Genomic DNA, 18,089 nt, shown 5'->3' on the forward strand with positions numbered 1-18,089 from the left:
AATAGATGTTTATACTTTAATGTAATAGATTTTATTTTGGTTTACATGTATTTTGTGTAATATTTACAGTATTTCAGTTTTCAGCCACAGTGAAAATAAGAATCAATGGAATCAGTAAAATTTGCATCAAAGCATTTCTGATTCTGGATCCAATTCTTTGCAAGAAGGCAAATTTGACAACAAATGGCACTGGCATGAAAGCTATGTACAGTAATAGGCCACAATGAAAAGCAATGTTGCACTGATTCGCACTGAGTGCTGTATTTTGTATTTTGTTGTCCACTGTGTAATGGTTGATTGGAAGAACTCATACACTTGTTTGCAAGTTGTGTTGTTTGAAGGCAAAATTTGCTTTTGTTGCATATTTTAAATGTTTTGGCACGGTTAGAGCTTTTTGCAAACAAAATGTGTCATTTTGACCATGAGTGCCACTGTTTCGGCCTGTGTGTTAACTGTTTTGAAAATGTGGAGTTTGCGTTGACTGCTGCATCAAAGCAATCAAGACAAACTGTAATGTAGTGGAGTAAAAAGTACAATATTTCTCTCTGAAATGTAGTGAAGTAGAAAGTAGAAAGTGGCATGAAATGAAAAGACTAAAGTAAAGTACAAGTACCCTCACATTATTACTTAAGTACAGTACTTGAGTAAATGTACTTAGTTACATTCCACCACTGGTTGTAACAATGTGTTTTTGAGGCATCCACCTGAATTGAAAGTGACTGACAAGCTCACAACAGATGAAATGGACATGGAAGACTCTGTAACAGCCTTAATGACGCGTCATACATTTCACTGTGTGTGAAGTCAGAAGGATGGACAGCAAAAGAGCTAGCTACTGTAGCTATCTAAACAGAAAGTTATTTTTCCGTTTATTTGTATGAACAGAGAGCTAGAGTACTCACCAGCCTTTTCAGTCTTATGTGGTGGTTTGCTGAGCTCATGACCAGGCAAACAGGGACACAGCCCGTCACATTTTACTGAGATCGTCTTTCCAGACAGGCAGCTCTGGAACTCCAACTTACACTGTAAAAAACACACACATCAAAAACATGAGTAATGGAGGCTGTATTTTACAGACTTGAGGGCTGAGGAACTCCACATAAAGATCAGTATGCTTGTCTTGGGGAATACTTGGTTCCGTGGTTGAATCTATTATTTTGCACCATGCCTAACACAACTACCTTTCTGCAGACTACAAATATGCATTAGAAGACATGGGCAATGACCAGGCGTTGAAGGTCTAATGAAGACTATAAAGTTGCAAGTGAAGGGTTCAGTGTTTTTTAAACTTGACCCTGCCAGAAGCTAAAAGTTAGGACATTTGGGGGCTACTGATGCACTCATAATGCACTTTCGTATTCAAATCTGCTTTACTTTTTGAAAGTGCAGTATCCCTTTAAATACCCCCTTAATTTAAAGTATGTATTGGTGTGTTGTAACTGTGCTCCAAGTACTTAATTACAACTTTGAATTTCGAACTTTCTTTCTTTGTTGATTAAGGGAAAGATTAGCTGAGACAGGATTGGTCGTTTATCTTGGATGAACAGATGTGTCCATTAGGCAGCCATGTAGACACACCATTAGACACAGAGATGCCCAGTGACATTCTATTATTCACTGCAGTACAAACCCTAATGCAATGCAAAAAAAGCAAGATGGACTACTTTAGAACGCAATTTAACAGTATAAATCTCATTCCAGGTAAGTGAGGGGTAAGAAATTGTTTGGACTAGTTGGGGGAAAAAATCCAATTACAAGATCCTTCCAAGAGGAATAATGAAAACTGAAATGAGTTATGTAAATTCTGTTTGCGGGATGATGACGACAGGCTTTGTGAGGGTGAGACCATGACTGTGCATAAACACATCATGCACCATACACAGGCTTAGCTTTATCCTGCCAACGCTTTCATTTTCCATGTTGTAATTCAAATCCATCATTTCCTCCTTGTCACCTCTTTGGTAGCACAGCTAATGTTGCTTAATGAAATTTGTTGACAAAGTAATGGCGCTCTGTCCCGTTCTCACATTTGCTGTCTGAGGAGGGTGACAGAGAGAGAGAGAAAGAGAGAGAGACAGAGAGACAGAGAGACAGAGAGGGAGACAGAGAGAGAGAGAGGGAGACAGAGAGGGAGAGAGAGACAGAGAGAGAGAGAGAGAAACCAAGAAATGGATGACCTTCCCCAGTCACTGTCAGCACACCGAGAAGCCCAATGAATCTTTGTTTGCCTCTCTCCAGGGGTTGATGTGGTTTTGATGAAACTGTTTTAACACCTGACTCGGTGCAGTAAGAGGAGAGGAGAGGAGAGGAGAGGAGAGGAGAGAGAGGAGGAGAGGAGAGGAGAGGAGAGGAGAGGAGAGGAGTAATGGACTTAACTTAGTGGGCTGACGCCTCTCAGGAGATTAGAGTACTGTCCTCTTAATAGGATATTGCGTGTGTGTGCGGTCACGATGAGGGAGGCATGTAATGTAATAATACAACATGAATAAGCTTGAGACCAGCAGCTCACTGGTGAGCAGAGTTTAAGTTGGGCCACAGGGACCCATCACTCCTCCAGCTAACTGAACCCCTCCAACTAAATTACCGCAGCGACCAGAGGGACGTCCCAGCCCTCCCCTTCCTTTTGTTCTTCCTCTTGTTTCTCCTTCAGTACTTCTCCTCAGCACAGCTTCAGCCAGGTAGGTCATTGGGAAAGCCTATGTCCTGACGTCTTTATACACAAGGGATTCAAACTCTTAATTTGACATTGTTTCATAATAAGTTGGAATCTTAACCCTGATTTTAAACTGAAAACAACGTGACCAACTGGTAGTCTATTCATTTCCTGCAGAGCTGAAAAATACGGATGGTGTGTGGATGGACAACATGCTTCCCAGCAAAGAAAACATGACTGCAGTTAAACTCTTTCTCTCAAAGGTTTGCTTTTATTGACTTTGTCTCCTCGCACGCTACTGTCCTTGCATTTCATAAATAATACTGAGCAAGTCAAAGCAGTGTGGAGGTGTCCTGATGCCCATAGCATAATATTCCTGTCACAAAGAATTTGATTTAGCTCAAGAGATGTCTTATATTTTCCATTTGTATGAGGTTCCTGTGTATTTGATTGTGCTTCACCCCTTGCAAACCAAAATAATATAAATGTGGATGTCAGAATCCACAGCTTGTTATATAAAGCACAACCATCTGCTCATTTCATTCTCGCCTTTCTTTTCTCCTCTATCATGACATTGTAAGTTTGTGGCTATGCATAATTCTATATAGCGGAGAGTGAGATTACAAGTAGAGGTTAGAGGCTGGAAATGGGGCTAGAATCAGATGAGAAGATGGAGGTTGGAGAGCTTTTCCGAATCGTCCAAAGAAGTTTTTAGCGGCTGAAAAAAACTCTGATGGCTGACCCTGTTCCCAGTCATTTGCATAACAGACAGAGGAACGTTCTGCTGAAATCAACACAGTGGAGGAGGACAAGCAGGAGTCAAAACATAGATGGTAAAATGGGACAGCAGGAAGAGGAGGCAGGAAAAAGACGGGGAAGCAGAGTGAAAAGGTAACGACAGATGAGTAGAATTAAAATGTCAAGAAAAAGACACACCATCATGTACACATCATCTCAAATATTTACACCATAAATTACATAATTCAGAGGCTCTTCAAGCAATCCTGTCCTTGCTTTTATGTTTGAAAACAAACTCAATTATTAATAAATGATGTATTTGCTGAGAAACTGAGAAAAAGAAAATGACACACTTAAAGGGAGAGAAAAGTATAGACAGAGATGAAGAAGAGTGTGAAACTTAATGAAAGATAAATGGAAAAAGGGATGTCTCACCCTGGAGGAGTAGGTGTGTCCATCAGATCCACACACAGGACTTGACTGGAGCCCCAAGCAGAGCCTACATTTCCCATGAGCACCAGTTTCAAGCCTGTGCTTGTGACCTGCGCTGCCTTTCCTGGGTTTCACACTGAGAGAGAGAGAGAGAGAGAGAGAGAGAGAGAGAGAACAAATAATACTTAAAGTCAGATAGTAAGATGAGGTCTGCTATGGATACATGAAAACACAAAACAAACAATAATATCTACAGCTCTTGAGCCAACACCTTGTATGTATCACATTTTAACATTAAAATATCAAAATTGAAGTGCATTAATAACTTTCCAGGCAGGAATATTATCCAAACTTGCAGAATCAGTTTTCTACTAAGCAGAACGTTTTAAAGTGTCTCTGGTTGTCAGGGTCAACTGAAGCAGAGCAAATCCTGATTGGTCCATCGAGGCCTTTTCAATAACGAGCATAATTGCTGGTGATCCAAATCTCGCAGCAATTTTCAATCTAAGTGCTCTCACTGAACACAGCGCTGCCTCCTGATCTATCGAGCAGAGATGGAAGTAGAGCCAAACAGACTTTTTACAGAGAAACTTATGTGACGACAACAAATGATGCAAAGTGAACTACAGCAGGTGGACATCCCAACACACACACACACACACGCACGCGCATTCCTACATTACCAACAGTAGACTATCATTCTTCACTGACCAAGTGTGGACCACTGTTTCTGCTCATTTCAAAACAAAAACAAAGATGGAATAGAAAATCTTCTTTTAGCATCTTTTTCTTCTTCTTTCCACAATATCAATGCAAAGATACACTTTCTAATTAACAAAATTATTAATTAAATGTTCATCATTTAGTCCCTTGGAAGACACTCTGTAAAACTCTACGCTCTCTACAACATTCAAATCCCAGGCAGCGTGTCAGCCACTTTCGTAGTTCTTTAGAAGTGTCACATTTATCAGCCGAGGTATAATCATTGCCACGGCAGATTAGACACGCACACTGCACTGATAAATAAAATAGTGCTGGCATATAAGGTATGATAGAGGCACAATGAAACATCCCATCAAATCCCATGCGTCTCCTCCTCTCCTATCAAGTACTCGTTTGTACTGAATGCAGTGAAGCACAAGAATTTGTTCACGTGATCAAAGTGATTTGAAGGGCGGGATTGGCTTGGCCTGGGAAATTTGTGCATGCGTGAGAATTATTCACTGAGAGAGACAGCTACAGAGAGAAGAGTGGACAGAAGTTCCATTGACATATTAGCCTCAAACAGAAACAATTCTCTCTCTCTCTCTCTCTCTCTCTCTCTCTCTCTCCTTCATGTACCCACTGTACTTCAACCCCCTGCTGAGAGTTTCCATGTTGCTCTAATCTGGAAAGGCTCTGATTTGAGGGTACTACAGACACCTCACAGCAGGACAGAGGTGCATACCAATTAACACTGCGAGGCTCCTTAATAATTTTTGAATTATAGCTGAATGCTAATGTCGATGTCCAAGCCGGCAGCCAAACATTATCGCTCAATAAGGGAAGTCAAGAAGTCTGTACAGCTATATTAATTTCAAAAAGAAGAAGGTATGCTTTGGACTTTTGTTATGACAGCTTCTTAGTAGAGAACAAAAATCATTTGCTTGTGGATTTTAGTAAACACAACAGTAATACCAAAGTGTGTCCAGGGCATCTTCAAAAAGGCAATTTTATTAGCAGTGAAGAACAATGATGAATTATCTCCTAGAAAAACATGCTGCAACATACTGTATGGTATATTAGCTGTATTTCCCAACATCTGTTTGCAAATATCTTGAAGGCAACAAAGTTTGGATTTTCCCTCTGAGAGGACACTTAATACATGTTATGCTAATTACTGCAACTAATTTAACTCGTAGATCAAATAAGACCATGGTTCGAAAATTCCATAAGTGATGCTGTTGGGGAAATAAAGATTTTAGGTGAATATTTGACATATTGAGCAGCAAATAGGACTTGTAATTAATGCAATGCAAAGGAATAGATTAAACCAAGTATCTATGGAGCTAATGACTTGAGGAAATCAATTAAACACAAGAAAGAGACAACAAACATTCAAATGTCTTTTGGGGGACATGCTTCTTCAACTGAAAAATTAAAAAAGCTTAAAATTGGCAACATGACAGGGTTGAAAACACAAACAAATTTGGTGCTGACAGAGTCCAGAGAGCAAACAGATAGTTTGATTAAAATTAATTGGTGTTGAGAATATGTGTTTGTATGTCTGTCACTGAAGCAGATTGGGTTATTAGACACAGCTAACACACAAAACACAAAATGCTACTTTATTGCATGCTTCTGCTCGGTGTAATTTGTCTAACGTGCCCTGAGGGTCTAGCATATTGAAGTTCAACTATGCATAGTCATTTGGAGTTACAGGCGTTTACTTTCTTGAACTTAATAATAATTCAATTTTTAAGGAGACACAAAATTGCATTAAAGCAGCCACAACTCCACCATTTTGTTGTTAGGTAACACTAATGCTGAATTAACCCTAATGTTGTCTTTGGGGCCCTCTTTAAACACTCAAAAATAGACTCAACATTGTTTAACCGTCTTAATACATAATGACCTTTCCTAATTTTTTGAGAATTACTCATAAACATGATTTTGAAAAAATGGCATGTTGCATTACTTCTGTTTGTAGTCTCAGAGACATCAGCTTTGAAACATGGTGAAATACAGTGGGTTATCATACAGTATGCTCTACATATGTGATTGGTGTTGAAGACACTTTTCACAAAGGGTTGCCAGTTCGACATATGGACACGAGGATCCGCCCTACCACTGATAACAAAACCAGGGGCTATCAAAATGCGACATTAATTGTTCTTACCTGTGAGTTGGCGGCTTGTGATTGGTGCAGATGGCTGTTTGGTAGTCATGGCTGATGCACACCTTGTGAGGAGGGCAGCGCACATTCAGACAAGGGTCCTTTGTAGCGTCTGGACCTACGGGGAGAGATCAGGGATAAACTTTTACTCTGAGTGGCAAAAATGAGCTAGTGGAAACATGCAGAGCAGGAGAATCAGCAAAATGTAGTGCTGAAGTTGAAAGTTGATGCAGCAAAACATCAAGCTGTTCTTTTGGTTTTCCAGCTGGCAGATATTTGCGTTCTACTAACTGAAGCAGGAAGAAAAATAATGAGTTAGAGATAAAGACGGAGAAGAAGAAGAATCGGAAAAGGTATGAAGTAAACATTGAGTTTTCTGCTGTGTGAGCTACTTAATGAGGACTGTTGTCTGTTAGCGTTGACCCCATCTTTTTCAAAATCAATCTCCACAGTGACATCGCTGTGGCAGCCAGGCACAGCTGGCTGGTGTCCAGAGCGACAAAGGATCAAAGCAGCTCATTGACTCTGAGCATTGTGTCATTTCACACTAGGCTAACAGCACAAACCCACTTTCATTTGACAGACAGAAGAAAAGAGCAAAAATACAGAAGGCGGAGGAGGTGAAAAAGGAGCAGTGGCAGTAAAAGAGAGAAACAAGAGCACTGTGACAATGTGAGTTTAATGAAATGAGAAAGATTGGATGTTGAGGATGGATGAATTGATGTGAGAAGGAGATGAACGTGGAGGAGGAAGTCGTTCATTTTGGTCACTCCCTGGACAGTATCTTAAAGTCCAGGGAGGAGGACAATGACTGAGAGAGAGTCTAGTCGCCCTGAAGGGGGTGGAGGTGTGGAGGTGTTTTGTCATGTGTGATGATCCTGGAGGTGGATGGTGGATGGAGCATGTGTTTGTTGTTGCTGGAGTATAATGGAAGCTGAGTAAAGGTGAAAGAAACTAGCTTTGTTTTAGCTGCAGTTGAAGGGAATGATTTCCCTTCCAGAGCGTGTTGGTGAGGGGCCACGATCCAATCTGGAGGTAGGCGGAGATGACGAGAGGGCTGAAGCCGGCTCTTGACAATATACCTATGGCAATCCCAATTCTTGGCTCTCACAAATGGAGGAGAGGAAGTCTGAGATCATACTGATAAGGACTTAAAGAGATCTTGTTTGGGGAGTTTGAGTGGAGGTGCCCATAAGGTTAAGGTATGTGCACACGGAGCACACTCGGCTCTGCTAGGAAGTTTGGCTGTGGTCTGACTGCTGTGGGAATATCATGACTGGAGGATAATCACTTTCAAATAGATCACCGGCTGAATCGTACAGCTTCATCTGCAGCGCGGGATCCATGGTGAGTTTATTCAATACAAGGTATACTGTACATAGGCTTGACAGGTGATTAAAGGTGTGGTTGTGGCTTGGCTCTGCTCCTGAACCTAAGTTAACTTCATTAGTACAAATGAAGTGAGAGACCGGCCAACATCAGGCAGTGGACTCTGGACTGGTGGTCATGGTGACGCTGCCAATCACAAAGTCTGAATCAGATATGTATGGAAGAAAGATGAAAGCCTGTACCAGCCAAAAAGCTGTTAAATTGAGATCAAAGATAAAGTGGATTTCAAACCACATACAGAGACCACATGCTGTAACCATGGTAAACAAACTATATAAAATGTATTTTAGTGATTTAAGACCAAGTACAGAGTGTACAGATCAAAGCCAGGCGTTATCTACAAATATATTAACATCATAAAATGAGAGTGGCCTTGTTTCCATTAGTGGCCTTATGGGTGGTGTTTGAGCCACAGCTGGTGTCTGCTGTGAGCATCAACTAGTTTCTGACCTGACCACACACTGCGCTGCAGTTTACATGCTGGTTTATCAGACAAGATGGCCATTTTCTTGTCTCCGCTCGCAGTAAAATTGTAAACAACCATCTATAAACACCTTATATCAACATATCAACTCTTAACATATGTAACTCTGGACATATCTGGAGATGACTAAGGATATAGGAGAGCTTTCTTTATCTTCGTGAATAAACACACACAAAAAAGATGGTGGAGCTTAGATAGTACACTGCCCACATCTGTCATATAACTGAGCAACACACTCATTTCCTTACAATCTGTAAAACCCATACACAGATACAAAAACACATTACACGCCTATGTGCCCTCTCATATTCTCCAGAATGCAAAGAGATGATACGTCAACTGTCCTCCTGATAGCTGTCTGATGTGCTGTGTGTTTCTATTGCCCGCTTATTTGGATCTGTCCTCACCTCCATCTATCAGTGCTAGAGGAAACCCATCTTATTTCACTTTGCTGCAGAATGACTTTATCACCGCGAGGAAATGAGAGATGAAGGGAGAGGACAGGAGGGATCGGGGAAAAAGGAGGCTCGTATCTGGTTGACAGGATTGGAGGACAATTTAGGATTAGTGTGTGACCTCCACTCACAAATTGGAAATCAGACACACACATTACAAATGAGCAAGTCGGTTTATGCAGCTACACACACAAGAACACAGAGCATCGCATGTAGACGATTACACAGATACAACTTTCTCATACACATAAAGAAAAGTTAATTTGGAGAGACAGTAATGCTTTGAATGTGAAATCGTTTTCAGCTGACGTGATTTGAATATTTATGGTATCTATAGGAGGAGAGGAGAATAGAAGAGAAAGAGAGAGGAGAAAAGAAGGGAGAATAGAAAATGAAACGATGAAGATTGGGAGGAGGAGGAGGAGGCAGGGAAGAGAAGAAAATGGAAGAGTGTAGGGTAAAAGAGAGTTTTATCCATCTATTTAAAGCTTGAGTGAGCAGCATTGGCGGTTAAACCAGCCAATCAATTGTAATGCAGGAGCACTGCAGCACACTCTTTCACTTCCCTCAATACGAGTCTCTCATCTCCTTTTATTCTCCTCTCTTCTTTCTAATCTTGAGTATGACTTTATTCTCATCCGCATGTGTGTGTGTAAATGAGTCAATATGCATGAGCAATATAACTTGACATGCCTTATTGCATATCTATTCATTCCAAAGTGCCAAGTAGAACTCATTTTCACACCAAAACCATATTTTTACCTTACAAATGTTATTGATTTATGTAAATGAACAAGGTTGTCTGCTGCTGATAAGACGTTGCCAAATGTACAAGTGTAAATAATTTTTAGTGTGTGTGTGTGTGTGTGTTTTCTTGTTTAACTATATTCGTGGGGTCCAAAAACCGGGAGTCCAGTATACTTGTAGGGTCCTGACAGCTTTGTGGGGCCAAAATGCTGGACCCCACAACATTAAAGGGCTGTTTGAGGGTAAAGACTTGGTTTTAGGATTAGGGATATAATTAGGTTATGGTTAGGGTGAGGGTAAGAGTTAAGGTTAGGCATTTAGTTGTGATGGTTAAGGTTAGGGTAAGGGGCTAGGGAATGCATTATGTCAATGACGGGTCCCCACAAAGATAGTGCCACAAACCTGTGTGTGTGTGTGTGTGCGTGTGTGTGTGTGCATGTGTGTGTGTGTGTGTGTGTGTGTATGTGTGTGTGTGTGTGTGTGTGTGTGTGTGTGTGTGTGTGTGTGCATGAAGTAAATATTATATTTCTTCTTCAAACACTGCTTAATGGAGAAACTGTGGAGACTCCTTTAAAACTGCTTGCTGATAAGGGAGAAAAAAACTATAAGGTTACAAGTACGGGTTGTGAGCAGCAGTGGGCACTCAAACCACCACTACCAAATTGTGTAGCCATTGTCCTTGGCCATATGTTAGGTTGACTGATGACCCCTGGGTTCAGCAGTCAGTAGAGGTGAGCCAGAAGGAAGAGTTGACAGAGCTGTAGCTGAGGATAGTGAGGTCACAAGACAACAGCAGATCATAAACAAATGAACACAAATGTCCTCAAGATGGGCACATTTACACTTCTCTACGTCTGAAACTGACACAGATTGGTGCTGGTTGTCGTTTTCAAACACTATTTTGTGGTGTAAGATCTTTAAATGAATATATTTCAGTCAGAGACCATTTATAGCAAATTGTCATTTGGAAGGAAATGCTCTTTAATGAAGCTCTCAAAGAATCTGAGCAGCAATGAGGATTTGGCTGGGAGAACTAATCCGCCAAACACATACAAAGGCATCACACAAAGGCACCTATAGACGCTGCGATAGTAACAATAAAAGTGATTGCATGTCACACATGGACCTAATATTAGATCCTTCTAACGCCATTAGATTGATAACTGATGCAATCAGAGACACCGAAGCAGCTGATGCCAGTCAGCTAATGCAAGTGACTTCAGTGCTCTGCATAAACTGAAACTGTGCTCAATTTGTTATTAAAATTCACAGTTTAAATTAATTCATTTCTAAATCCATTATGTAAAATTGACATGATATTGACAGTATAATCTATGTGCAATATATACCGCTGTTATTTTATTTCATCGTACAATAAAACAAACACTAGTAATGTAGGTAGTAAGTAAGTTGTAACCATTTGACAGCTTACTTTTAGGACTGATGTGCACTTGCCCAGACAGATTTTGAAAGTCTGATTGTAAAAGTCTCACAAGTCTGCACTGTAACTGTGGTAATGGCTGGAAGGCAGAGAGAGGGCAGTATGATGGGCCACACCTACATGCACAGAGGAACAAAGCTATGATTATGAGACATAATGGTTAGGAGAGCTGGTGACTTGTATGACAATTATTAAAACCATATACTATACCTTTACATATCCATTTACATGTACACAAAGAGCTTACGGGTCTCTTATAGATGAGATATATACACACCTAGTATACATATGGACATCATTTTCACACAAGATTGATGAAATAATTATCTTCGTGTTCAGCCAGATGAAGCTTTTTTGTCAAAGTTTTATTTTTCTTAGATGGAGCACAACTTTTGATTTCAGGTGGGAATATATTTTCTTTTCAGTATTTGCTCTACTCGCTGAGGATGAGCTACCAACCATGGAGTATATTGATTCCCCCCAGTATATAAAGGCAGATCTGACCAGATGGTAGCTGTGATGATGCTGGGTTTGCAGCAACAGCAGCATTTTCAAAGCATGCTGCAGCACAGCAGTGAAATGTACAACACCTCTCTTGTTCCCCTACTGTGGATGAAGTCGGTTCCTATATTGACTTCTATCACCTCCCTCTGTTCCTCTATCTATCCAAGGCCACAGCTCAGAGCCCGCAGGGAGTCACAGAACAAACACAGGCAGCCAGAGTAGAGCTAGATACATACTGTTGGCATGTGAGACCCATTCCCATTCAGCCCAGTGCTTCTGTATGTACTAAAGTTCAACATATTGCTTTCAAGCTTTCAAACACTGGATATTTGATTTCGGAATGAAAATTCTTCTTCATGGCAGATTAACTGACTCGTACACTTGACCTGCCAGTGTGTTTTTTTTTAAACACATTTATGTTATACATCTTTCTCGTCCCTTTGACTACTGAAAAAGGTTGGAATGAAGACTGAAAGTTGTATGACATGGACATCATTAAATCACAGTCAGTGCTTTTTTTGACATTCTTTGTTTAAATGGATATTCTCAATAGGATACTGTAAGGGAATTCCAGCGTGCAATACTTTGTAATACACAATGTCATGGTTTTGATCCATCCCTCACAGGGAACATGTAGAATCAGCCTACTTGTTCATTAAGGCAAGCTGCACATATGGCAGTTTATTGTCTACAGTGTCCAACAAATCCTTCTTTGAAAAGTTCCTGGATAATCTAACCCTGAACATTACTTCCAGCCATTTAATTGCTGCAAAACTTCAAGTGGATTCCTGGCAGAAAAGCACATTATACTTGAAGCTGTAAAATGTTATTACAATTAAAGTTGACAGTAAATTGCCCTACTCATCCCCTCCTCGAGTCCCGTCTCCTCGAGAATTGTTCTACCTCTTTCTTTACTCTTAATGTTGCTAAGGAGACAGGAAAAAGTGGCTCGAGAAGAGAAGGGTAAGATTAAACACTCTTCCCGTGCCCCCTAATACTGGATGGAGGCCAAAATGGAGTGCAGTTATTGGATAATAAAGATAGTCAGAGTCCAATACAAGAGGCCAACAAGCCCTGTCAGAGAGTAGAGGGTGACCTTAAATTAATTGCTGCGGAGCGGGACATGGGTCAACGGTGTGTTTTTGTAATCTGTGTGTACAGTATGGGTGTGTGTGCTCCTTTATTGACAACGCGCTCCATTGCTCTCCATTGTTCGCTCTCCCCAGCCACTGTTTCTAATAGCAAATAAACAAGTTTGAAATTAAATAAACAAGAGCTTCAACAACCATTCCCAGAGGACAGTTCCTGTTATTAGAAAAATGAGCATCGCTTTCAGGCTCTGATAAACTAATTAGAAAGGTGTTTTCTTCTCTTTTACCTGGGGTGCTACAGAGAAAAACAAGAGATGAAGCGAGAGAAAGCAGAAAGACAAACAGATCAGAAGGAGATAAAAACCTCCTTCTCTCTGCTTTGTGAACGTTCCTCAGGGTCGGACTGTTTGGCCTATGGGAGGCACTGGAGCTATGGACGACAGCTAGAAATGATGGAGGGATGAAAGCACAGAGAGGGCCTCGGGGAGGACGGAGTGATAGAACGGATTTACCATCCATAAAATTAATTATTGAAAACATGGGGAAATCATATTATTGTGGATGTAACTGGAATGGAGAAGATAAAAGGCTGTGTCGGTTTGAATGCCAGAGAAGAAGCCACAGTGGCTTACGGGAGAAAGACATCTGGAGAGAGGGAAAGGCTATTGACTATTGCTTACAAACTGAATATTCATTACTGCCACACAACCAATATACATAACACAATTTATTGTAAAAAGCCCTGAAAAAGGATGTTTTGTGAAGCTGTTGCTGGCAGCAAAGCATTTTTAAAGCAACTTTATGAAAGCAAATAATCAAACAGACTTTGAAGACAGCTTCAAAGCAAAAGAGCAAAGATGCATTTAAGGACAAGATGCACACAAAAAAAGACATTCATTTCAGGTGGAAATTGCTAATTGTTACAGTCTAAATAAAGTTGTACATAAACTTGCTTGAAGCGTGTTTATAAGTCTTCTTCTCAGTGAACCTTCCCTGAATAAATAAAGCTAAAAAAAAATCATCACGGTGAGATGAGAGAGCAGGAGTTAAATAGAATATGCATGAAATTCGCTTGGTAGGATGAACATGCAAACACTAACGAAGACACTGGAGTCTCTAGTTGTGTCCACCCTCACAAAGAAAGAACAGGAAGTCAACCGAAACAAGCCAGGCAGTAAAACCAGGCTGTAAGGTCTTCATCGTAGCTAACAGGTCAGTGTATGTGGTATACAAAGGGTTTCATTTCAACATGTTATCTCTTGCTACCTGAAATTCAACAATAATACTGGGCTTCTACAGGAAAACTCACCCAACTTTTGGCACATTTCACTGTGTATGGATAACTTCAACGGTCCATGTTTTAACAAGACTGAAGGTGTGACTCAAACCTCATCCGTGTGAATATGCTGGACCATTTGTGCAGTCTGCGTTTATTTGCCCCAAATGTTACCAAAAGTCAGCTGTAAGATAGCAAACAATGGACACACCAGCCATGTGCGTGGGAGTGTGTCTGTGTGTGTATGTGTGTGTTTGTCAGCCTCTGACTAATTTAAAAACTCACCAGAAACTTTACATCTTTCTGTTACCTTCCTCCAGTCTCTCTCCCTTTTCCTCTCGACTCTGTACGCCTATAAAGTTGAGTCATAAAACCTTGGGATACGTGCACATTTTTTTGCTGACGTTGAAACATCGCCGCCCAGTGGGAATTTGTGACTATGTGGCTTTCCATTGAAATGGAATCACGTGTCTTTCCATTGCCTTTGTATGCAATCACGCAACCTCTAAAATTCGCTTTACGTTCTGTCTGAACACACAGTAAGAGTTTACAGCCATGCTAAATGTTCTGTGAGGGTGTACACAGCACTGCTTTGAGTTATAGCATCAGCGTGCTAACATGCTCACATTTACAATGCTAACAGGTATAATGTTTACCACGTCCTCTTGCTAACATTTTCTAATTCACATTAAACACAAAGTACAGCTGAGGCTAAGGAGAATGTCATAAACCAAAGTAATGGACAAAGTGAAATGTTGACCTGATTATGGCGATAGAAGAAAAGTCAGGGGATCACCAAAGTTATTTCAATTCATCCTCTGGAGACCAAAAATGTCTTTACCAAATGTTGTGCCAATCTGTTAAATAGTTGTTATATAACAACAGAATAATAATACAATTCTTCAATTGTATTACAATCCCTTCCTGCAGCTGTGCAGGAAGGGATGGTGTTTTTTCTTCTCATTCAAGATTTTATTTTGCACCAGTACAATGTCAAGTGGTCTCTTTTCTTTTGCTTTAAAAAATAAGATCCCCCAGGTTCTTAAACTGACCATGTGCTGCTGCTGCTGCTGCCAGACAAGGAGTTTGTGTCAGTTTGACCTTTATTCAATTTTAGGAGAGCTCACGATGAAAGACCACATGCTTGACTTACAGCCTGATTCTTTGTCTCGTTGACACACTCTTCTTCTTTTTGCTCTGTCCTCCCACGCAAGCAAGCATGCACGCACACACGCACAGGTGGATGACAGACCTGGCCTCTTGCCTCACCTTCAGTGTCAGGGATAATTAAATATTTTTGCACTGTCCCAGGCATTCATTAATCTGAAGCTGAAGGGTATGTGTGTGTGTGTGTGTGTGTGTGTGTGTGTGTGTGTGTGTGTGTGTGTGTGTGTGTGTGTGTGTGTGTGTGTGTGTGTGTGTGTGTGTGTGAGCATGCTCCTCTACCTCCATCTACTCGACTTTCCAGCTATCATCCTCTTAATGACTATCTTTAATGTCAGAAACAATACAAACAACCGTACCTGATATGACATACCAAAGCTCTGTGTGTCCATTAGATCATCCTCTTACCTAAAGCATGCCTCTATTCACCAGACCAGACTCATATATTCATAGTTCTGTAGCCAGCTACATATTCACTTTATCCAGATTTAAAACCCCTTTTGAATCGCCTCTTTCTTTATATGTTTTTTAAAGGAAAGCCCTTGTGCAGAACTAAACTCATTATGCCCCCAGCGAGAATACTACACCACACACTGACTAGACAAGGGTCAACAACAGAAGAATGGAAAGTTAAATGTAATTCAAAATCTCATTTTGCTCCATTTAAAGGGAAAATGGCTGAGGCTTATTTGCATCATATAGCACACAACGGGGCAAACACCAGCGACTACATTTCTACATTCTTCTGACATTTCTGGCTTCCACAACTCACTGCCTGACGTGTTCATTCTTTTTCAGAACAAAGGCACTCTCAATAAAAAAAACATGTGCTCTTTGAATCTCTGAATTGCAGCTTTCTACGAGAGAGCAGCATTCCCTGAGACATAGCCCTTCATGTTGTAACTGTTTTATCAGAGCTGATCAGAAAATCTGTAAAAAACTAAAAATAACCAAACCTTCACCACAGACACCAACAGCTGTGATTGAACTGAGCCATGAACATGAAGATGCACTGGGAAAGTAACGCTATTCATTCAGGCTGAATCTCACAGCAGCACAACATGACTGCAGCTCTATTTGTAGATTTATCTAGGCTTTGATACTGTGGATTACTGTATGTTACCGTGCAGCTTATCTCCCACTGAATTAGATCAAAACATGTAATTGGTTTTGTAATTACCTAACGAGCAGAACACAATGTGTGCATCAGTCGCATTTCAATTTGCATTTGATTTACCAATTGGTTCCCTCTTTACTTTTCAATTTGCCAACTCATCAAATCATTTCAGCAGTTAGCCGTAGCCTTGTGTTTTTCACCATGACAGAATACACACTTAAGGGATTCATTGATCCATTTTATTATCCATTACCTTTTCACAAACTTTTTTAGTTTTTATTTTCTGATTAATTGTTTCTGTGTACATTTTTAAACTATTATTTTATTGTTACAGTATTATCACACAAGAAGTAAAGTAATAAATATATGAATAAGATCCTAGGTAGTATAAAAAGTACAAATATAAAAGACATCATTAAAAACTGACCCAAGTAGCCAAAGTGTGCAGAATACATTTTCCATGTACTGTAGAAAAATCAAATTAGATTTTTTTTGTCTCTTTCTGGTTACTGAGAATACGCTATTTAAATGTATTTCCTGTTACCCTTGGTAATCTCAAGTAAACAATATTGCACAGGATTTCAGCCCACTACACCCACGTTAGCTTGTTAAATTCTGCTAAGCTGCAAGCACAAACACCAGAACTGACATGTATGCTACTGTGGGAATCTTTATACCACTATCTCACTGCCCACTTGCTTAATCTCAAATTCCAATTTCCGTGTTAGCCTGCACTAACAGACCATGGTGTTAGTACTGCAGCTAACCCTGGAAAGAGCTCCATGTTACTGACTGCTAGCTTTGATCATCCTGTGTGCATTCGCCATGCTCTATCTGGTTCAGACAACGAGCTGTAAGCTTGGTTATCTCTCTCTTCCACACTGACATCTCTGCACACAACCTGAGACAGGGTGGAGAATTAATTGCGCTAAACACTGCTGTATTATACCCGCCATTTTATGGGATGTGCAGCTGAGACAGCCAAATAATTTAAACTCAGTGTAAAGTGATGCTACAGTCTGTTGTGGAACATCAATGGCTGGCTATCAGATCATTTATTTCTCATTAAACCTAATCTGTGATGATCTGTCGCTGGATCTCACTATTATAATACAAATAGATCAGCACTGAGAGCATTATATCCCAACAGCACAAAGAGTATATTAGAGTTAAATCAGATTTGTCAAATCAGCTGTAACAACAGGATGGTTACAAACTTTTGGCTGCATGTTGGCTGAAGCTATTTCTTCCAGTCACTAAAAAACCCTCCCCACCCTCATGAAAATGATGTTTCCCAAACTCACCATCCTGTACCGTCTTCTTGGCTAAGCTAGGGTGAGCTTTAGTTCCTGGGTCTCCATATCTGCTAGGTTCGGCCTCTCCTTCTAAAGAAAGACATAAAAAAAAAATCGCATAATAATTACAATAGTTCATACATGCTTAAAAGAGGTGAAATACGTTTATTTGTGTTAAAAGAGAAGATCGATACCATTGTTATGTCTATGCATTAATGTAGCTCAGGAAACAACTAGCTTAGCATAAATACTGGAAGGAAGGGGAAACGGCTACCATGTCTGTGTCCAAAGCTGCAAAGTGACACAAACATATTTTTTCTCGTCTGAAAAGAATAATCATCGCAGCATCATTACGAGCACAAAAAAAAGTAGACTCAGCCAAGGGAAAGTAATGCACCTATCCATCTCGATAAAAAAACACTAATCCA

The 18,089-nt window shown here is 40.3% G+C and overlaps 1 protein-coding gene across 4 annotated transcripts in view; it reads right to left on the reverse strand.

Annotated features, from left to right (window-relative positions):
- The window catches only part of spock1 (SPARC (osteonectin), cwcv and kazal like domains proteoglycan 1), a 100,409-nt gene that overhangs the window by 21,235 nt on the left and 61,085 nt on the right, over positions 1 to 18,089 (reverse strand). For 3 of the 4 annotated variants that reach the window (XM_039812994.1, XM_039812995.1, XM_039812993.1), the window contains 4 exons: positions 17,671 to 17,751; positions 6,702 to 6,816; positions 3,827 to 3,959; positions 903 to 1,023 (listed from right to left, as the gene is read on the reverse strand). In XM_039812994.1, the coding sequence (XP_039668928.1) occupies positions 903 to 1,023; positions 3,827 to 3,959; positions 6,702 to 6,816; positions 17,671 to 17,751 (450 nt within the window). The remainder of the gene's footprint in view (positions 1 to 902; positions 1,024 to 3,826; positions 3,960 to 6,701; positions 6,817 to 17,670; positions 17,752 to 18,089) is intronic. The other variant, XM_039812996.1, reaches the window with a different exon arrangement.

The sequence above is a fragment of the Perca fluviatilis genome, chromosome 10, assembly GCF_010015445.1.
Source record: "Perca fluviatilis chromosome 10, GENO_Pfluv_1.0, whole genome shotgun sequence".
NCBI classification, from domain to species: Eukaryota; Metazoa; Chordata; class Actinopteri; order Perciformes; family Percidae; genus Perca; species Perca fluviatilis.